A 23,219-nucleotide genomic window follows, 5' to 3' on the forward strand; every position below is an offset into this window, starting at 1 on the left:
GAACACTGAGATTTGTTGAAATATTATTTTGCGCGTTGATATGCCTTCTGTCTATAACATTTATTCTGTGTATTTTCTTCTTTGCCACATGTTTACATGAAAAAAATAAAGTTAGGACCAGGAGGCGCGAGAAGCCCGCTCTTCGTGCACTTCCTGGTTATCACGAGATCGAGTACAGACGTGTCTCTGATACTTCGACGAAAGGAACGATGCTGTGATACTACCGCTAGCTGCAACACCGAATGCGTATCTGCAACAAAGGTTATGGGCCCAGACTGGAGTGGAGCAGCGGTCAGCATCCTTGAATGAACGTCCCTGCAGGTGTTCTTAATCGTTCAAAATGGCGGAAGGCTTCGAAAAGTTCGAAAGGTTAGAAGGAGCAAACTACCCCACTTGGAGGTTCAAGATCACAGTCTACTTGAAGGCAAAGGGCTTTTGGGATGTCATCGAAGGTGATCAACCGAACAGGGAAGAAGAGTTGGCAGCCTGGGCAAAGAAGGATCGAGAGGCACTCAATGCAATAGTGCAGACCTTATCTACAAGCCAGGCATGCTACGTCATTAATCAAGTTACGGCAAAAGGCGCATGGTTGAAGCTCCAAGAAGCCAACCGAGGTCGTGTCCTGGAGCGAAAAATGACACTGAAGCGGGACCTGAATGGAACCAAGTGGACGAAGGACGAGAATGCAGTTCAGTATATGCAACGAGTTGAAGCTCTCGGCGAACAGCTTCAAGCCCTGGGTGAAGCCATCGAGGATGCAGAGATAGCATCAAAAGCTATCTGAGGGCTACCGAGGGGCTACCATGGCGTAGCGCGGGCCTTCGACGTGTGCGCTTTGGCAGATCTCACAACGAAAAAATTGAGGTATGCATTAGCACAAGAGGAGAACCGTCAGAACGGTTATGGGGCCGAAGCCGCTCACAAAGCAAGGGTCACACCTGGAAGAGGAAGTGGTGGAAAGAACAGTCTGCAATGCTTCAGGTGTGGAATGCTGGGGCACATGGCTCGACGTTGTCCGGCGGCAAACAATGCGGGTCGTGGATCCGGAGGCAAGGAATGGAACGACACCGGGTTTCGTCGAAATCAGCCCAGGGGAAGACACAATGCAAGGCTGGCATCAGTGGGGGACGCTCATGCTGACGCATCATCTCATGGTGAACAAGCGGAAGGTTCGTCTACATCATACGCCTTTGGGGTGAAGGAGTCAAGTTGAAGGAGCGCAACATGGAACGGATGGTCAGTGGACTCCGGAGCTAGTAGTCACATGACAGGCTTTCGCACTTTACTGAGCGAATTTCGTGACCAAAATGAAACGGCGGTTACGTTAGCGGATGGCAACACAATCCAGTCTCAAGGGGTTGGAAAGGTCACATTCGAGGTCACAGCCGAAGGAGTAACGAATATACTCACAGCAAAAGATGTCCTTTACGTTCCAGAGATGGAAGACAACCTGCTTTCGGTATCGAAACTCACGGAAAATGAAATGCACGTAATGTTCAGCGGTGATCATTTCGGGTGCATGACATGGGTTTGGATCCCCGATCGCAACAGATCCAAGTTAAGCGCCAAGAGCAAAGAAGCTATTTTCGTTGGATATTGCAAAAATATCAAGGGATACAGGCTCTACGACCCTGTACAGAAAAGGGTCTTCATCAGCAGAGATGTACGATTTTTGGAGGACCAAAAGGGATCTATGTTGTTAGCACAGCCCAAGAACAAAGACAACTACGACGAAATGGTCTACATCAACGTAAATAGTACTGCGAGAGATGATCAACAGCGGCTTCAACAGAGAGAAGGCAATGAAGCCAACGATAATGTCGAAAATGAACCGAGAGACATCAATGATAATGAACAAAGCGCTTCAGTCGACCGTCAAGGGAGTGACTCCTTAGTTCAGGATAGATCTCCAGACGAAACAAGTGGGAGCGACGAGAACGACATACAACAAGTTTTGTTTCGGTGCACATCCACAAGGGTTAGCAGACCACCAGACCGGCTACAGGTGGATCTAGCCAAGAAGAGCTATTGTGAGATCGCAGCAGTAAAAGAACAGCTCGAGGAACCGAAACATATAGCGAAGCAATATCGTCGCCTCAACGGATTCAGTGGGAGCGAGCTATGGAAGAAGAGATGGCTTCCCACAAACAGATGAACACTTGGATTCTTACTCCCAGAACACCAAATATGAAAGTAGTAAAGTCCAAGTGGGTGTACAAAATCAAGCAGAATGCTGCTGGCGAGATAGAGAAGTTTAAGGCTCGTGTCGTAGCCGTCGGCTGTTCACAAACACAAGGCATTGACTATTTCGAGACTTTCTCACCCGTCGGGAAGCTTACCAGTTTGCGCATACTTCTCGCAATTGCAAACGAGGAAAACATGGTGATGCGTCAGCTAGACATGAAAACCGCTTACCTACATGGAGTATTAGAAGAAGTCGTCTACATGGAGCAAGCACCAGGATTTTGCGAGGACGGTAATCAAGTATGTAGGCTGAATAAGGCTTTGTACGGGTTAAAGCAATCTGGACAGACATGGTACAAGACCCTGGATGCTATACTTCAAGAACAAGGGTACAAGCGTCTAGAAAGTGACAGGTGCGTTTTTATTCATACGAGAGGAGCCGAGACGGTTATCCTAGGGGTCTACGTTGACGACATGTTAATGGTAGCCACCGGTCGACTGGCAATGGAGAATGCCATCAAGGCTCTCAAGAAAAAAATTGAGTTGAAGGGCCTGGGAGAACCAAGGTACATTCTTGGATTGGAAGTAAATCGGGACGAGGAACAACGGAAGGTTACTATTAGTCAGAAGAAGTACACTCAAGAAATATTGCGACGCTTCAAAATGGACGATTGTAAGCCGATCAGTACACCTATGGAGCCGAGCCAGATCAAGGAAGATGATTCACAAGCAACTGCGGCAACTGGAGCGCCAGGTCAGCTACCTTACCAACGTCTGATCGGGAGCCTCATGTACTTAGTACAGGGCACAAGGCCCGACATCGCATTTGCCGTGAATTACTTGAGCCAGTATAACAAGAATTACACAGTACAGCACTGGAGGATGGCAAAACGAGTACTGCATTACTTAAAAGGGACACAAAATGCAACAATAACATACACTGCATGCGGAAAGCCAATCGTCGGATTCTCTGACGCAAGTTGGAATGAAGCCAGTACAGGAAAGTTAAGGAGCGCATACATTTTTCAATGTCGCAAGGAGCAATAAGCTGGAAGTCTGTCAAGCAACCAACGGTAGCGCTCTCAACTAGCGAGGCAGAGTACGTCGCGCTAACCGAAGCCATGAAGGAAGGTACCTGGTTGCAGACTTTCTTGAAAGAACTTAATTTCGAGAAATACAGCGGCAGAGGAATGCTGCTGATGTGCGATAACCAGTCAGCAATCAAGATGATGGAAAATCCCGTACAGCATCAACGTTCAAAGCATATCGGTTTAAAATACCTCTATATCAGAGCGAAAACCGAAATTTCGTGATCCAGTACCTGCCGACGGGAGACATGATTGCAGATGGGCTCACCAAGGCAGTACCAAAACAGGAGAACTTTCTGTGTTCAAAGGGATGTGGTTTGATCTTTTAACTATTAACTGTCTGTTGGTGACTTTACGACATTCAACGCGAGTGGGAGTGTGTTGAAATATTATTTTGCGCGTTGATATGCCTTCTGTCTATAACATTTATTCTGTGTATTTTCTTCTTTGCCATATGCTTAGATGAAAAAAATAAAGTTAGGACCAGGAGGCACGAGAAGCCCACTCTTCGTGCACTTCCTGGTTATCACGAGATCGAGTACAGACGTGTCTCTGATACTTCGACGAAAGGAGCGATGCTGTGATACTACCGCTAGCTGCAACACCGAATGCGTATCTGCAACAAGATTAGGCCTGAGTGCCCCGATGCCGAGTGGTGTTTGTAAGTGCTCTCTTTTGCGGAGAGTAGTGTTCTCCTCACGCATGATCAAACGATGGGATTAGGTATAATGAACAATGAACGATTACTGCGATTAACCCTAATCAGTCATCTTAAGCATTTTTCTTTTGTACTTTCGCATGTTTAGACTTGTTTAGCGGTGCCTTCATTGTTGCCATTTTTATCCGCCGCTAGTATTCAATTGTTGTTTCTGTCTTCCACACAAACTGCCATGAGGGGAACAATTGTGCCACATAGTGCCACATTGCAACTAGGTAGCCATCTGTCGTCGATCTCTGCAACCAGCCAATACAGGCTACTAACAACATGGCTCCCTCTGGTCAGCAGGCATTCCGGAGAGATTTCTTTGAGATGGCATCGTTAATTGTCAAATAGATTTTTTTCCTCTCTATTTCTATCTCTTCTTTTAGTTTTTGTGACTACGACTAACCAGCAACATGCAGACAGGTCTAGACATGTATTACATGCTCCCAATTAGTGTAATGATGTACTGGATGGTCCAAACTACTGTGGGGCTTCTAATGAACTCTAATTGCTAACAAATGGCATCCGCACTAGTCTGTATGTTGCCCTCTAGCCGTGATCATTCCCTACTACTAGTGAATAGGATATTACACACAAACCGTCACTACCATTCATTGCAATTAGTGTTTCTTGGACCTTTCTTTAGCTCAAACGAATTTACTGTTGTAGTATGAGGAATTTTGAAAATGTCCCCCGACGGCATGAACTATTTCTTGCAGGCTTTCACACACTTGGCTTTGCTTAGGGCAGAAGCAGCAGTGCCTACAGGGTGAAGCTAAGGGTCGCAATGTGACCGTCGGCTCAGAACTGGCAGATGTCGACAACGTTTTCCCGACTCTAAAGAGAGTGATGAGAAATAGGATTCGCTCGTGACGTACCCTCGACCGCTAGCCAGTACTCACAAACGCACAGCCAAAGACGCCGTTCTTTTCCTCTTTACTTGGCGATATGCCGTTGCATGGCGGTTCCGTGCGCAGCAGGGATGTTCTGTCATAGGAAGAATGGCCCCCTGCCGCCGAAGGGATGCAACCACATGATTCCAACACCGTTCAGTTGGGTGAGAGAGAGCGCGCGCTGGGCGCCATTGCCTACTGTTCCGTTGTCAGCGGAGAAGTTTCTGTGTTTCATAGAGAAGTTTCTGTATTCTCGAAGACAAGAGCACGAAGTACTCACGATGTAAGTATATCTATTTTGCAATTAGCAAGGGCTGTTCAACAGGCTTCGAGTATGTGGATAGTCGTGAAAAGTAGAATTCCCTTCGTAAAAGGGATGCACCTGCACAGACTTATCATTTGTATTTGACTGTGGCCAACCACCAAGGGTCTTGTCACTCAACTGTTAGCTCCTATTGTTATCCCGTCCTGGTTCGTAGCACCTAACCTTTCACAACATTATTCTTAGGGCAGCACACAGGTCACATTCTGCTACACTCCCTTACCTAACAGCTGTGTTGCAGCACCTGAGCAGTGCTCTGGAAATCGTAAGTCCAGGGGCGGATCCAGACGCTCAGTTTGGGGGGCAATATATATGTCGTAGTGGGGGAGGAGTAGAGTGAAATCCAATGTATAAACTGACGTTTTGGGGAGCGATCGGCCCCCATTGATCCGCCACTGCGTGAATCCCATTTCTTTTTATGGTATACTATGTTAGGTTCATGTGTCCTTTGTTTTATGTTAGGTTCTTAATGCTCTGAAAGACAACTCTTCTCTTGCAGACTTGGCTGTTCGCCTTGGCCGTGAGAACACAGGATCATTGTCTCAGATCCAGTGCATTCACGTATGTCACTGTGACTGTCAGTATTCATCGGGGCCTGACGCTTCTGCCGAAGCAGCCTTCCTGCGCGACGACGACACTGACACTCACTTGCTGATATCAAGTGAGGATCGTGCAACCTGTGCAGCTGTTTCTGTGTACTTAGTTTCTGACTGTAAAAAATTCATGCGACGGTGTACTTAAAAACTTGACATTGTAGTGACTATTAAACATATTTTTCTTGGTGTCTCCTCATCAAGAGCTCGACCACTATACATGGTTTCCAGCCATCTGAAATGTACCGTCGTTGCCCCTTTAAGGTATGTGGGATGTTCTCTTACATCCAGATGTGTTTCAGGCAATTACATGAGTCCACTGGCTCATGCTATTCAGACAAGTTGAGCGGATAATGGTAGATAACGTTTTAAATCAACGCATTGCTGTCTGTTCTTTCCTACAAACGCTGACAGTTTCAAAACAGAACTTTACTACACAACCAGCCACAGCCCATCGTCGTTCAGAATGGTAGCGTTCTCGGTTCTGACGCCTTGAAAAGACGCGACGGGCATTTTGGGACAATCACTGGGAAATGCAACATGCCAAAAGATTTGTACGTCTTCCATTTGTTACAGAACAGGAGATATATAATTCTCAATGCTGGGCTACGTGCAAGCTACGCAGTGAAATTTTGTTCTAACAATGCATGTGATATACGTGGACGCACTTTTTCGGTAAGCGAATCTTTTTCATTAATGTTAGGCCAAAAGATTTGTTTGGAGATGTTCTGCAGTTTTGAGGAGACCGTTCTGTGGAGATGCTCTGAGCAGACCGAGTGACGTGAGGATGAGAAATGTTCGAAGTTCTTCGTCAGCATTTGCTACGAGCAAACGACGTCCTTACACACACACTCGACCATACGCCACCATGATCCGCAACATTCACTCTTTGACCAGCTCATATTTGCCCGCAGCCAATGGCAGAGCCCAGCGTGTGTGAATCCCTATTGGTCTGGCAAATACGATTATGTGCAGTGTCTCACGTCGCCTCTCGATTCTTTTCTCTACAGTGGAGGAGTGGGAAATGCTGTGCGCGCTCTTCACAAGCATTTTTTTCTGCCATGGACCGGCCGAATGCTCGTTGAAAGGTTTACACGTCGTTCGCTAGATGGCGCGGCGAGCGTCTGTCTGATTAAGTTTTAGAGTGCGAAAGGTGCCAATGGTGGCGAAATATATCACACAAAACGATTTTTGAAATTTAGTGGTAGTTATTCAAGGTAACTACTTATTTGATTTGTATTTAATATGCATGTCGTCAGCGTGCCCGCACGGAATGTCTAGTGTACAAAAGTAAATTTGGTAATGCCATGCCACATGATAATGACCATAATCCTGTTATAACGTGGATAAATGCCTTCTCACAACACTTCCTGCAGTCCTTCGGCGGCTTCTGTCCTGAGGCAACTCCCTTCCTTCCTGCAGGTAAGTTATTCATGACTTGTTTGGTCGCTGATCAAGAGGCTGCCAACTGCATTTTTCAGAGAGCCTCGGCAACTTCAATGACCTGACCAAGAACTTCGCCGAACTCCATCAAACCGAGATGAAGCTGAGTCCAAGCTTTACTACTTCTGATGGGTCCATATATCATATCGATGAAGAGTCTCAGATGAGGTACATTGGGAGAGGAACCCAGAGCCTCAAAACTCAACAACCGCTTGCAAAGAAAGCGGATCAAGGCTAACTAAAGCTTTCGTACGGCATTCTGACTGCAACCTAGATGTCATACATTTTTCCTGTTAGCTTGATGGAAACCACAGCACCCTCGGCAAGGACAGCCGTCAAGTATCAGGTGTTTTCCTGATTCGTCAGTGTAGCACTGCTGCCTACAAGAGTGTCGGACCAAATCCGAAACGTCAACCAATGCACTTTACTGTCGTTAAGATTAATGAGTTCCAGTTTCGAGAAATGAAGTCCCTCGCCGATGGCTTCTGCAAGCCCATGCTAAGCCACAGGTCCTATTGAACCATTAAATTCAGCTGCGCCAGCCACCTCAGGCTCGTTTCAGAGCCTTTAAGAGATGGGCTTGCATGAGGCACTGCAGACAGCACTGAACTGGCTGGCGCAACTGAATTTAATCGTTCAATAGTTTGTATTCTAGCGACAGGTACTGCTAGATAGTTCTCGACGCCATCCAGCAGTACCTGTCACCACCGGGCTTGGACATCTCGACCGAAAAGACAGTAATCCTGTGCTTAATGGCCGCCAGACATCTTCAGACGATTGCAGGGTTGTAGTGCCTCCTGAAGCGAGGTCTGCGTCTGTGTCTTGGCGCCCCCGAGCAGCTATTGCTGAAGGGAAGGAGACCCTGCAGGACGTTCTTCACTACGGTGAGATCTGTTGATATTTCTTCTGCATTTTATCCTCTCATCGGCGACGCCCGCTCGTATCGAAGATTTCCATACTTTGCTCTGCTTCGTGTTCGAAAGCGTTCCGTGTTTCGTGGTGAAGACAGTGGTTCCGAGTGTCCCACCATGGTCTCTGTCAAGCGCAGTTGCTCGCCTAACTGTTCCTTGCTTGCATGGAAGGAAAAAGGATACAGCCCCGTGTGTTGTCAAGCAGTTTTCCATGGGCATGATGAACGACAGGTACACAACGTCAACTTCGGTTTTCACTAACGGGTCATCCAGTCTGGATGGCTCGTCCTCGGCATTTGTTATTCCATCTCAGTCAGTCTCCTTTGGTCACCATCTTTCGCACAGAACATGATCGACCTGTGCCGAGCTCGACGCCATTCTGTTTGCTATGCAAAAATTATCAGCCGCCCATTTCTGTCCTGGGTCGTCTTTACGGACTCAAGACACGAGCTCCAGTGTGTTGCCAACTTGGGGATACGTGGGTCCCTCAGTCCTGTTGCCTCTGACACCCTGTTTGACACCCTGTTTGACACCCAAGTTTATAAGCAGGCGGCCCTTGTATAGGGCACGCTGTCACATTGCAGTGGATCCCGTAACATGTCGGCATCAGCGGTAATCAAGAAGCAGTTTTGAGCGCAGCGTTGAGCGCACACCAGCTCGCAGGTTTTCCCCGGTAATGATGTCTCCGGGCGACCGAAGACACCTCCTTTCGACACTCACCGCCCCAAGATGGACACGCACCTGGAGCACCCGCTTCTCAATTCCACCTGCGCGGCCATGAAGATAGGCCGCTGTCATCGCCTCTCCGTGGCATACCATCCCGTTCGGGGCACCAAATGTGCTTCGCACTTGCCCCAGGTCTACCGTAGCGCTGAAATAAACGTGTTCTCCCCAGCTCTGACCTAGTCTGCTTCGTTGGTGACCCGAACTATGAACATCAAGTTCGATGTAATTCGGCCCGTTTACCATCCCAAGTTAGGCAACGTTCCCGCATGTCCAGCACTGATGCCATGTTACCGCGTAGCCTAGAAGCACCTCTACTACTACCTATCCCACCGGCACGGGTGGCAGGGCTGTTCCCTCAACCTCAACTGTCCAGACCCGCTGCCACGACTGCCATCCGTGCCTTGCATTCAGCATCCTCTGCTCATTCCCGAATGACTTCCTGAGTCGACAAGCGGTCTGCTGCATAGCGACCTCTCTCCTACAAGGCACTAGCAGCCGGCACACACGCGCATCACAGCTTTATTAGCCATCGCTTCAGCCCGATGTTCACCGCACCCGGGCGCTCCTTCACTGCCGGCCGCGACACTCGAGCTTCGCGCTCACCTGCCGGTCGCGGCAGTCACGGCATCTGACGCCACGGCACGCTTCAGCCGGCGTCTCGGCATCTCTCAACGGCTCGCACAGCCTCACCTTCTCCTCCCCTGGGACTCTGAGCTTTGGCTCTCGTGCCGGTGGCGGCACCCCCGCAGCACCACTTTGCCAGCTCCTCACTCCCTTCCTCACTCTTGTCCGACTAGCGGATCATGATGCCTCATCAGCTGTGATGCTTCGCCACCGTGTGCTGTGCCATAATCCTGTGCAACCGTGCATGCTAACCACGGTCGCCCTCGCTGCCCTCCTCCAGTGAAATCGTGGACATCATCTACTTTATCGCCGCTCCGCGTCTGAGGGGAGGAGCGATGCAGTGATGAACAACGACGATGATGGACACGTGCCAGGAGCACCCGCTTCTCAGTTCCACCGGCGCGGCCATGGAGATAGGCCGCTGTCATCGCCTCTCCGTGGCATACCATCATCGCCGGTCGGGACCCGTGTAGAGGAAAAAACCATCGTCCTCTATACGAGCTTAGTGGCAACTAAGTGTTGTTCGTGTTGCCACTAAGCCATCGGAGATAAGGGAGTTGTACATTGAAGATCAGAGAGTGAGCTACACTCCCATATCTCCGATGTACACACCACGCTTTCTCTAGTAATTCCTCCGCGACTACCACACCCCATTACTGCACTCTTCCACCGCATAGGCTCAAGGTTAGTGTAGTAACAGCAAAGCTGCTAGAACAAGAATTACGTTGGCAGAGCGTTTAATGACCAGCTCTCCGGGAATAGCTGAAGAACAGCTGCTGATCAGCTGTGGACCAGCCGATGAATGAATCAGCAGGTCACGAGCCTCGCTCCCTCATAGCTCGGTCGTCGTCGTCTACATCATTTTGCCTTTACACCTGACTTTAAGCACCATCTCGGCTCCACTTCGTCTTCACTCTGCCCCACTTGTGGAGAGCATGGCGACCTCTTCCACGTCATCCTTCATGGGGGGGTACTATCACCACGAGCGTGCACTGATGGAAGTTTCTATGCAACGTATTGACAAGCGGCCTTTCAATCTCGCAAAAATTCTCGGGCCGTGGTCGAACTCTGCCCACCAGATGCATGACCTTCATCTCCTTGCGGAGAACTTGCCCTCCACCGGTCTGGTGACGGATCTCCTGAAAGTGCTCTCCCATTATCATACCCTCATCCGTTCCCAACGCGCAATAGGGCAGTGCACCGCCTCAGCGGCGGTGAATTGCCCACTTGATCATCATCCAATGAACAGGTGTGTGTGTTCCATCAGCACCATATCCTAGCAGTATGTCAAATTGCGCTCCAGCGTTATCGAATGAAAGCCAAGCTTTCAGCTTGCTCTCTGTTTGTCCAGGCTTGCGAGACATTTGCTGACACGCTTCGGTCACATCTCACAACGACTGTGGCTGAAGTACTGCCAGCAATCTTAATAACTTGTTCCACTTCGTCCAGCGCCGATGGGAGACTTTGACGAAGTGACTTCTTTTTTAGAGAAATTAAATGATTCAAAAGCGGTTTCTGTGAAAATTTCATCACTGTTCAGACCCGAGATAGTAAACTGTTTGCAGGCCCTCCGAGAAGGCGGTTCTGTAACCGAGACTTGTTAACCAGAAGTGGCACACGTGCGGAGTAGTTGTCAATGCAGTTCGTTCTAGGAATGAACCCAAATGAATGTACCAGAATGATATTCAATCTCAGAAGTTAACGGTCCTAAGAAACCACACGGATAGAACTCTCTCTCTCTCTGGCAGGGTATGTTCACCTCACTCCACGCATTTCATTCGCAAAGTCCCACATCCTATTATTTTTTTGTGCCACTAAATTTTAAAATCTCCCATTTTGTGGACCCCGCCTACCTTTATGCCCAGCGCTGCGGAGCAGCTCCATGACATGAAATAGGCGGCAAGTGACGCTTTGACCAGTTGGTCTATGGCTCAACGTCATGGTGCTTCCACTCACTGCGCTTCGCCGCGCCGCGTCCCAGCGTTCGCGGCGTCCGTGTTGGCAGGCGTCGTCAGCAGAACAGGAAGCTACGCAGTTCCCTTGCCAGCTCGGTACTGCGTCATGGTGAGATCGGGCGAGAAGGAGTCGAGTCAAGAGTGAACGAGTCTCCCCACATTGAAAATACCATGACTCCGTGACGCCGGAGCGCAGCATGAAGGGGATAACGCTATTGCACTGTGCAGTGGTTCGCCTTGAGCGCGTCGTGTTTCCACTATATTGCGAAATAAGTCAACTCCGCCTAACGTATAAAGACATATGTCATTCACTTAGACACATGCACAATTCCTCCTAGTGATGACATCAGGCATCAAAATGGCATACGTGGTTTACTGGGTACATTGTGTACCCAGTAAACCACTTATGTCATTTGGATGTCGAGGGGTTGGTTCCGATGGAACATTTGATATCCAGATATATCTAGAATACGCTGAACAGACGTACCAGAGGTGATCGAATGCTTGTCTAGAACACGTTGTTGGTATGTTGCGGAGATATCTCAGCTCGATGTCTTTCCCCTCTAATGGGTGTGCTTCCGAAACACATACGGATGTCCGTCGGACCATCTTTTTACGTCTGATCTGTACTACACAGGATACGACTGTACATGATAGTACTGTATCTAAGTGCATTTGCCCTCTTCAAGGGTCAGACCTGAACTGCAGCGGACCGCATCACCGTCTCCCTACGTGCGACAACTCGGTGTCACCAGCGCAAATGCGGGACCCCACCCGCCACTACACTACAGGTGGGAGAAACTGCATGGACATTTCTAAATAGCCTGTATTGACATACCGGATGGAACACATGCTGAAATACCAATATTTTGGGAACGTTTGGTAAATGTAGTGGAGGCCTAAGTCATTTGTAACGGTGACGGTAACGCATCTCTGCATTTTTTCCGTAGCTCTGAAACGAGTCCAATTACACACGAAACACTTCTGACATCCCTTGCTGCCAAATACAGTGCGTGTAATTCAGGTTACCATTATGATGAGGTTACCAGCTGACTGGAGCTGCAAAGATTTCATGGGTTGATTGAAGGTTCTTATGTAAATACTTTCCACAGAACAGCCATGTATATGACACACCAAGTCCTTCTCCTACCTTCGAGTACTCACAAGGACAACGAAAAAATTAGGTGTCTGGAGAACATAGCTAAGAAGGGGCCGGTAGAACACACTAATGATATGGAATTCTGGTTCTGTTACGTACTTGGAGCCTTCCTTGTGAAAGGGTATATAAAAGTAGCACTTACGCACCTTCATACCGGCGCCAAGTACGACAATACTCTGAATGTAATACATCGTGGCTTGTACTGCATGGCGGGGTTCATTCGAAGTACTATACCGGGGATTTCGCGAAAATCCCCCACTCGATAAAATCCCAAACGGATATGGCTATCGAAGAACTTTGTTTCTGATGAACATCCCTGATAAATTGGCCAAGCTCTGAACAATGATTGCCTTCTCTGCGTTCACTCATTAATGACGTTAAAAGTTTTAATTTTTTAATTCGGACGTTTCGGCACCTGTGGAGTAACGACCGGAAAGACTTAGACAAAAAAAAAAAAACAAGTCAGCATTAAATGACTCAAAATGTGGGATTGGGCCTGTTGGTACTGCATGCCAGATTAAAAGCGCTAAAAACAGACAAGAACGACACACACGGAACGTGTGTGTTTCCGTCTGTGTCGTTCTTGTCTGTTTTTAGCGCTTTCAATCTGGCAAACATTAAAGGGGCTGTAATGTAATTGGCAAACCTGCAGAAACCATATGGTTTTGTGAAAGTTTGCAACTTGGACGCTTCAGACACCTAATAGTTCTGCTATATATTGCGCTTTTTTTGCAGCAATTCAAAAGATCTCTAGGAAACGCATGCTAGCGGACTCCTGAAGTGCCCCGATCCTGGCGCGAGTCGCGCGCCATTTTTTGAGAACGCAAGCAGTGGGACGATACATCAGACGAGATAGTGCGTTTTTCGAGAGCGCACTCCACAATTCATTGGAAGGTGCACGGTTGTTTGATTTTGGTTTATGTATTTTTTACTACAGTATCGCAGCAGTGAGCTCTTTCATTTGGCTATCCGTCTCTGAATTGCCTGCTCATCCACCTGCTTTAGCACACGGGGGCGACGAAAGACAACATACAGTTCCAAGGGACGCTTTTTTATTCCTTCATTACCTGATGAGCACCAACGGTGCATCCTTCATCATTACGATTAAAGCACACTATCTCGCCTATCCCACGATAAAGTAGCTGTGTCGGTGAAAGTTCCGCCGTCCTTTGATCCCTCCCGGAGCGACCTAGGAGCCTTAATGGCGGCTGCTGCATGCCAACTCAGGCTGCGACCATTATTATTCGCCCAAGGTTGCTGCTGGAAATGATGGCATTAGTTTCCCCAATCAAGTGATTTTACCCGACGACAGCTGTGAGCGCTGCGTGCCGGATGGACAGAGAGGGACAGTGAATACCTAAGCATCTATTGTGGCTGCTCCCTATCTTGCGTCACCCACGTGTGCGAACCAGGCATATAAACATGCAACTGACAGCTGCATAGCTGAAGAAAACCGCTCACTGACTCTCCATTCCACGCAAGCAATATAACAACCGAAACCAACTAGTGTTGAAGAGTGTTTTTATTTTTATTTTTTTTACATTTCCGCTGAGCGTCTCTATCGCCACGATACAGGTGCCAAAAGCGACCGAAGTTGGAAGTTCGGATTTTTATTTCTTAAACAGCGGACGGCAAATGGGCAACTCACTAGTCAGCTCTTGGTTGATGTTTGAAAGATGTGTACCAAAGAAATTATTTAATAGTGTCAGCCATTGGTTAATTATTCAGCCAGCGAATTTTCATTAAACATTCTGCAGATGCGAATAGAAGTAACAACTTACCAACCGTCTTGACGAGAGTGCGCGCCGTTCTGTCAAGAATGGGTGCTGAAACTGAACAATACATGACATGTACCATGTTGTTGTTATGGTGTAACACTCCTCACACACATTTCATATTCTGATGACGGATTATCAAAACACAAGAAAATTCCTAACGTTCATCGGTGAAACCCCACAGCCAGTGACTGAACTCCAGGGCCGTGCTACGCCCGCTTCGAGCGCAGAAGACGTTGACCTTGACCATTTAATGTTTTTTGCAGAGTTCGAGGTAACTCGTTACTGTAACTAAGTTCCTTTTTTTTTTTTTTGGTAACTTGTAACTTAACTCGGTACTTTTTCGCCGTGGTAACTTTCAAAGGAACTCGTTCCTTTTTTAGGTAACTTTGCCAAAGTAATTTACGTTAAGTTACAAGTTACTTTTAGCTCGCTTTTCACTCACGTCCACATATTTTCTTGCTTTCTCTCCGATTCCTTCATGGCATTTTTTGCCATAAAACGTGATATTTAATCAATGACAGTATTTTATTCAGGAAGTAAGAACAGCTGCCATTGAAATGAAGCTGAACCATTGTGCGCCCACAGGAAGTAAGATGCAAAGCGTTCGAATAGACTTCTACCAGATAAACGTCATCATGACATTGGTAGACAGACTGAAACCGAAAGAAATCGGGAGGAGAGGGTTGGGTTCCACGAACGGGCACTTGTTCGCTGCCTCCCATAGAAAGAAAAGCAGGGTCGAGGGTCGCGTCCCTTTAAGGGACCATATCGTAATCCCCTCAAGACCGTGGCTTTCGGGCGCGACCTTGTTCACCTCTAGCTTCGAGCGTACTTCAATTCTACCAAATTGTTGGCGCTGCCGAACACTATGATGTAATTTGATTACAAACAGGGAGAGGTCTAGTGTTGAACATAAACGAAAGCGATCTAAGCATGTTGCACTCCTCCGCAGGCAACTCAAGGTCTAACTCAACTGCTCACGCGCGCTGCACCTCCGTAATGCTATATTGTGTCCGAAGTAACTTGGAAGTAACTCGTTCTTTTTTTAAGTAACTCCGTAACTGCGAGTTACATTTCAGGCTCAAGACCTTCGTTATTAACTTCGATACATTTTGCACACGGTAACTTAACTTGTAACGAGTTCTTTTTGACCGGTAACTTCTCAATCTATGGTTTTTTGTTCTTGTTGTAGTACTAATATCAATACAATGATACAACCAAATAGTTTGTAATGATCTAATGAAGGTTACTCTTCAACCAAACCATAGCATGGTCAACATAGGCACCACAACGCTGGTGTCTGTAGTGTACTTGCTTGAGTTTTGCGAACAGTAATCTCCACTCAACCTGATCGCTCGCGGTAATTTGGCGAAAATGTAACGATAAGTTTCACAGCGCATAGTGAGGACCGAACGATACGATATTATATAACGCGTAATGTTATTAATACATACATACACACACACATGCATGCTTGTTAATGATAATAGGGCTCCCAGTGGATGTTCCGTCTATATCCATTGGTGATTTCCTCGAAGTACGTCAAAAGCGAATATGTCTCCACCTCATCGACGAAAATGCATCGCTACACTTATTATTAGCGAAGTATTTGCACAAAGACAGAGCTGGACAGCATTGCTGACAAGAGCATTTAAGATATACTGTTGAACAAATGTGAATAACATGTAAATTGCTCACCGTACTGGTAAATCGGAGTGTCAGAATACATCTCTTCCACCTTGTATAGTCTATGGGCAATACGACCGTCGGAGGAACGCTCAGCGGTGGCCAGAGGTTCAATGCGCATGTCATCGCCAATCATGCCGCGCTGGAAAAGAGATGGGGGTCATTTTTGTAGCAAATTCCAGACGACTCATGTACTACTAATGTAACATGCAATTTTTGTATAAGAGAGATAAAGACGGTTTATGTTATTGACGATTCAAGAGAGGTGATTAAATAGGGATTTCCCAGTTTTTTTTCCCGAAAATTATTATTGATTTCATTTTTTTTACCCTGTTTGGACCTTTCGGCCTTTTCATTCCGTGTGAGATCCGCGAAGAAACTGTGGCTATGGCGTACTGTTTCCGAGCGATTTTGTCAGGGGTCTCTGGCTACGAGAGGCGGAAAGACGCGGAGATATAACAGCAGGAAGGAGTGGGGGACAGGGGTTCACTGTGAGTCCGGCACTGGCTTCAGGGGCAACTGTGCCGACATTCCTGGAAAGTCTGCCGGAACACGTCGAACAGCACAGCTGACGGTAAGATTCGAACTCACCACCTCCCAGTCTCCAGTACGACCTTGGCTACTGCCAACGAGCGGATGGAAGCCGCTGGCTCTTGGCTGGCTGGCTTGGCATACTACTTTTCTTTTGCCGACACGATGCACGCGGCTCTACCTGTGGCAGCTTTAACGTGCATCGGATATCTCCAACACACGGTGATGGAAGCAATGTTTACCTTCTCCACATTGCTCGGCCAGGACTGAACCAGCAACCTTGAGCTAAACAAGCCAGCGCGCTACGGACTGAGCTATCGAAGCCGGCCCAACAAACTAACTTGCAAACAATATGTTTCTCATAGATGGTTCTGATACCCAACGAGAGAACCAGCGTGAAGAAGTCGGAAGACGTGCTCACCAGACGCAGGCCATCGTCTTCTGTCACCACAAGGGAAGCGAAGTTTTTCTCATCCTGCAAAAGATGCCTTGAGTACGGCCACGAGGAAACCTAGAACGAAAGATGATTTAGTTGACTGACGTCAGAAACAGATACTTAAAAGTGGACGATGACACGAGGCCGAAGGAACCCAACTGATGCGAGTTATCTTGCCGAAGTGCATGTAATTACTCTGCAAGTATTTCCTCGTGGTGATCCAGAACGCACACTTGTGATACTTCTCCTCTCTACTTCCTTTTAATATTGCTTTCATTCTCATTTTCTGACTAAGATCGTGAAGGCGTCCAGTCCAACGTTATCGCGACTCACTGTTGTTCTTATTGTCATCATTATCAGCACGCCATACATCCGTCGTGTATCAGTCACATGCGGCAGGAAAAATTCGACGTCATTGGTGTTTCTACAGTGCGCGTTTACTTACATGAGCGTTGAGTACCGAACCATCATCTTGGGGCGTCCTAAGGTGCAGACGATCGGGATACGGCGACTTCTGCACCAGGTTCAGCGTTAAATCGTCTGTAAGCTTCAGTACTCGGCCACCGCTATCCGACCTTTCTTCTGCGAATTCCGGGTACACAATGGCTTCCTCAGATGGTACTGTAAGTTTGTAAGAGAGTCAGTGCACATTAAGCACTTTGCCTGCAAATTGATTTTGCTTCAAATGGCGCACGAAGTCGCTATATTTTATTGTTCCTTTCCGACACGCACTTGTTTCGAAGATGCTTCGTCATTATGCAAACTTCCGTCCTTTACAATAATCAAATCGACTTCATTACCAGAGTTCGAGGTAACTCCTTACTGTAACTAAGTTCCGTTTTTTGGTAACTTGTAACTTAACTCGGTACTTTTGCGCCGTGGTAACTTTAAGAGGAACTCTTTCCTTTCTCAGGTAACTTTGCCAAACTAAGATAAGTTCCAAGTTACTTTTGATTCGCTTTACACTCACGTCCACATATCTTCTTGATTTCGCTCCGGCTCCTTCATGGCTTTTTTTTTTTTTTGCCATAAAACGTGACATTTAATATTACAGTATTTTATTCGGGAAGTAAGAACCGCTAGCATTGAAATGAAGCTGAAGCGTTCTACAGCCACACGGAGTAAGATGCATAGCGTTCGAATAGACCCCTAGCAGAGAAACATCATCATGACGTTGGTAGACAGACTGAAACCGAAACAGATCGTAAGGGGAGGGCTGGTTTCCCTGAATGGACACTTGTTCGCTGCGGCTTATTGAAAGAAAAGTAGGAACGAAGGTTTCATCCCTTTCAGGGATTATCGTAATCGCCTCAAGGCGGTGGCGCTGTCGAACACTATGACGTCATATGTTTACAAACAGGGAGAGGTGTATTGAAACTCTGTTCTTTTTTTTTACCACGTAAAGGCCCTTGGGGGAAAATAAATAAATACATGTCGAGGGTTCACCGTGCGGCGTATTTGGAAACCCTGACCGATACATAAGAGCGGCGGCAGCGGCAGAAAACCCCGAAAAGCCGATGCGTTTGCTGTACGGACGCCGACGGCGACTATTTGTACATTGTACGCATCGCCCACGGGGCAGGGCGGAGAGTGGTGAAATGTGCTGGAGAACAAGGTTAGGTTGGAACACGCACGTAATTTTGAAGTTATTTACTATGTGTTTGGATTGCAAGCAAGGGTGGGTCAAATTTGACTACCCCTTGGACTGTAGATGAGACGGAACGTTACGAAGTTATAGTTCAAACCAGACAGACAATAGGAGAATGTGTTATAGAAAGGTCATTATATATTTTTGTTCAGATTGTCATCAATTACTCCAAATATATGTTGCAGCTCTCATATTTTTTGCCTTTCCTCTGAAGAAGTGCTGTTATGAGTGGGGACACAAAAAAGCAGGCATAAGTTAACGAATGCAACAACTCAGGGAGAAGAGGCAGGAATCGAACCTGGGTCTTCTGATTTCCGGTCAGTTATGCTAACCACTACACCACACCAGCACGCAGTTCCCCTTGAGCCATTGAGTGCCTCAACTAAGTGATTGAGTGATTTCTGGGCGCTGAGGCTTACATGTTTGTGTCGTCCCTAAGTGTGGTCTGCCTCGGCCAAATCCCGTTGTTTACGTCGTCAATAAGTTAACAACAGCAGAGATATTCAAAAGAAGCATGTCGATGGTTACTAGCTAAACACATCAGTCCTCAAAACTAAATGTCTGATGTCAGCTAAAGCCCAAGCAGTAAGAGCGCCTTCCTTAGGAGACAAGCATCTGTAGGTGAGCATTATGTTCAAAGGAGGGTGTCTCAAGAGATGCCGTCAGCAACATGCAGAAGCTATCTTCTGCCCGTAGGAGGGCTTCACAAGTGAATGAAAAATGTTGATTAGGCAAAAATGCCGTTCAGTTAATAAGGTTTTCAATACACTGAAAACTGTGGGCTAAACATGAAGGTGACATGAAGTTTGTGTGAAGTATGGAAAAGTATGAATTATCGTAGCTCGAAGTAATGAGAGAACACCTACATTAAAATGTAGCAGTCGGTCAAGTTTTGTCGGTTGTTTGAGGTCTATTTAATTAACTGCCGTGAACTTGCCTGGGTTATGCTTGTATGGCATTAGCACCAGACATCATAAAACGCAATATATTTCATCTTTCTTGTGCAAGGATGGCCCGCTTAAAGATATGTCCTGAAGCTCACTAACACAACTGTTATCTGATAGCCATAGTACTGTACATGTTCATTGCATTGCCCTCGGTGGTATGTTTTTTTCTTTTTCTTTGCCTTTATTTGCTGGGAATAGCAACCCGCCATGGCGCAAGCTAACCCTTCCCTCCTTTTTTTTACATATTACATAATAAAGATATCCCCCCACCCACCCTGGTGACCTTATACGACTAACCAATAGGTGTCTGTGTTGCTGAGGCTGTAGTTCTTCGAGTTTCCCCTACAATCTCAACGTTATAGCAGTGAGTGGGACCAGAATTCAGCAAAGCCATGCTCTTAAGCGCAGAAAAATCGACACCTAAAAAAAATCTCATCAATTTAAAGCTTTCTGGCAGGTGTTTACACAGCCTATAGGAAAACCAAAAAGTTGTAACTCCAGCAATATGGTCCTACCATAATTGATATGTTGTTTGTGCACAGCAAACTGAAATATTAGAAGGCCATTATTAGCGGCAAAACATGGGGAATACAGTTGTAATGTTTTTGTATTACACGGAATTACGGACTTCACTGCTGCCGTCTAACTGCAACGACATGCATGAAGCCCAAGCAAGTAATTTATCCTGCAACATGTGGGGGTTTCGTGGAAACAACATTGTTGTGTGACATTGCAAGTATTACTCTAGTGACATGAATAAATAATCTCTTTTGTTTGCTTGTAATGAAAAAAGAGGATAAATTGAACATGTCTCCCAACTTGTTCTGCTGCTCCTAACATAATTCCCCCCCCCCACACACACACACTCCCTAAAAATACTGTTCATGTGCTCTGCTCGCAAGTTCGGTATTCACTATGCACATGTTCGCTGTTCAGAAGTCCACTAGCCATATGTTCACTAGCAGTCCACTATTCACAATTATCCCAGGATCATGCACAGAGAATCCTAAGGTTGTGTCCATCCCACAGCTCTGAACATAAGTGCCGCCAAGGCAGCATCCCTAGTGTTCGCTGCCCAAAGTCCCAACACCTTCACTATATTGAAGACATTGCTGTCTAGTCGAGCCCTTTTTGTTTCGTAACCTGGCAGTGCATGTTACTGTTTTACAGAGCTGCAGTGCCTTTGCATTTGTGAGCAACATGTTGTACTTAAAGCTCAATTTATGTGCATACATACCGTATTTTCACGCGTATTAGCCGCACCGCAGATAAGCCGCAGGACTCGTTTTTAGATACATTTTGAAAATATTTTTGCAGAAAAGCCGCACTCGCAAATAAGCCGCGGTACGATACGGGAGTAGGAGTCGCGCAGGTTGCGCCAGCGCGATTGTACTTGCTTTTCTGTAACAACATGACACTTTAGAATGCCATCAATTGGAAGGACTTGCAGTACGCCAAAACTTATTTACCTGTTGCGTCCAATAATTCGGCCACCATCCGCCAGTCCTTGTTTTTCACGTGAATGTTCTTATACACTTTAGACCTCATGTCCCAGAGCGAGGGACGCTCCTCCACTAAAGTTATTAGCTTTTCGTTGAATTCCACGCTTAGTGGTGTTCCAGGAGACATGAATCACTGTCATCCCTTTTGTTAAAGCTACGCGGGGAAATGTATTCGGAAGGTCAGTCCACACGAATGTGGACCCGCTGCTGTTCAGTATTGCTCGTGCACTGACAGGGCGGTCCTGTTCCGAAAAACATTAGGCGCTGTCGTCCCTTTCGTTTAATCCGTGGTATGGGGAAAGTACCAGGGAAAAATAGTCACCAGATAAGCCGCACCCGCGGATAAGCCGCAGAGCGTCCGCGAAGAAAAACAATCGCGCATAAGCCGCGGCTAATACGCGTGAAAATACGGTACATACAGCAGGTGATGGTGTGAGTATGATCAAGATTGGGTCAAGTGGGTGGAAACACTGGCACTGTATTTTTTTTTTGTTAACCCACTCCCTTGCCTTGATCAGTAAACATGTGAACCCAGACACCTTCCCATCTTGATAAGTTAACAAGTTTCTAAGTTTGCTAGATACCCGCTTGTAAAAACCGTTGTATGGCAGCTTTCCTAAATAATAAAAACAAGAGAAATGTGTCATGTGTTAGGTGCCAAAACAGAGGGCTCCGGGTAATACCCAACCAGCAGTGGCCCCAGCCAAAAATGAAAAGCAAGTTGTAGTCTCATGACCATGTCAAATACATCTTGTCACTATTCCTAACCAAAGTAATTTAGACATGTTTTTCTGGAGCTACAATTCTAGTTATGACTGGTAATGGTCAATGGTTGTCTCCAATGAACAATTCCGTGGTGAATCTGGTATGTGAATGGGTATGAGTAGGGTCCTTAGTTTTCGGGTTAAACCCAATTTTTCACAAAAGTCCCCCCCTCCCCCCCCCGAACAAGTTTTCAAGAGTTCGGGTACAACTCGATACCTACCCGAAATGTTCGGGTTCCTTCACCTTGTCGTTCTCGGTAAACCGTCCGAAAAGTGAATCATAACATCAGCAAAGACAGCTATTTGTGACAACCTATTTGTCCTCCTCCTATAATCCCCCCCTGCAGGAGTGAAAGACGAGCTTTTGTGAGGCTCAAGCAAGTGTTCTAATATGACAGTCACTCACTGCCCCAGTTACGAGCAGAATATAAAGATTCTTGTTTCTCGTTCACGTGTAAAGCAATGGCTTGTTTCATATGGCTTTCGTTTCACCCGAAAATTCCCCGATGACACATCAAATAGTGATCGTAGCGCCCAATTTCTCCCCGAATTCTCGTGTGTAAATAGCGCCCGATTTTTACCCCCGAATTTAAAAAATCATAAAACCCGAAAACAAAGAACCCTATGCATGAGGTATTGCATAAACAGGTGACGGGTGAAACTGATGATCTTTCGTCCTGAGGTGCTAACCACCATTGTCTCTTTGTCTATTACTATCACAGTCATGAGCAGAGATGAGAGTTGACCATGAGACACAGAGACTATCATAGCCATGGAATATAGAGTGAAAAATAAAATCAGGTAACATAATTTACACCACAAATGGCGATTTCAATATTGCTCATGGAACGTGCAATGTGGGCATTTGCTAAGTCACAAAGTTACAAAAGTAATGTCTTGCTGAGCTGCGTAGTAATGAACTAATCTAAAACAAGTAACGTAATTAATACATGCGTTCAGTTCGTGCAGTTCAAATGAGAAAACAAACATTTCAGGAATAAATGTGTGACAAAATTGGTCAGTTCTGGTTGGGTGATATTAAGTGAGACATAAGTAGCTATACCTAAATGTTCCAACTCGAAGCATCCCTTCTCTCTGCAGAAGACAATGTGAATGCCATTCCTCATCATACGATGACTAATGCAGTGATACTGACTTCATTATTGTTTTTGCTGTTACTGGTAGCTTTTGTAAGTATGCTTTTCATTCATTTTAGTCTTGCTATTTTGGTGCACTTGCTATCTTTAGGTATGCATGTGTACATTATGCATAATGTTTTCTCAAGTTCAGGCCACTGTTCCCTGTTAGCAGTCAGAAACACTGAAT

The 23,219-nt window shown here is 46.5% G+C and overlaps 1 protein-coding gene across 2 annotated transcripts in view; it reads right to left on the minus strand.

The window, feature by feature from the left end:
* LOC135365907 (venom metalloproteinase antarease TserMP_A-like) overlaps window positions 1-23,219 on the minus strand; it is an 87,061-nt gene that overhangs the window by 58,706 nt on the left and 5,136 nt on the right. Inside the window, exons 3-6 of one of the 2 annotated variants that reach the window (XM_064598575.1) lie at window positions 17,478-17,614; window positions 17,018-17,107; window positions 16,078-16,207; window positions 14,383-14,433 (exon numbers count right to left, since the gene is read on the minus strand). In XM_064598575.1, coding sequence (XP_064454645.1) covers window positions 14,383-14,433; window positions 16,078-16,207; window positions 17,018-17,107; window positions 17,478-17,614 — 408 coding nt within the window. Of the gene's footprint in view, window positions 1-14,382; window positions 14,434-16,077; window positions 16,208-17,017; window positions 17,108-17,477; window positions 17,654-23,219 lie in introns of both variants that reach the window. The other variant, XM_064598574.1, reaches the window with a different exon arrangement.

The sequence above is a fragment of the Ornithodoros turicata genome, chromosome 8, assembly GCF_037126465.1.
Source record: "Ornithodoros turicata isolate Travis chromosome 8, ASM3712646v1, whole genome shotgun sequence".
Classification (NCBI taxonomy): Eukaryota; Metazoa; Arthropoda; class Arachnida; order Ixodida; family Argasidae; genus Ornithodoros; species Ornithodoros turicata.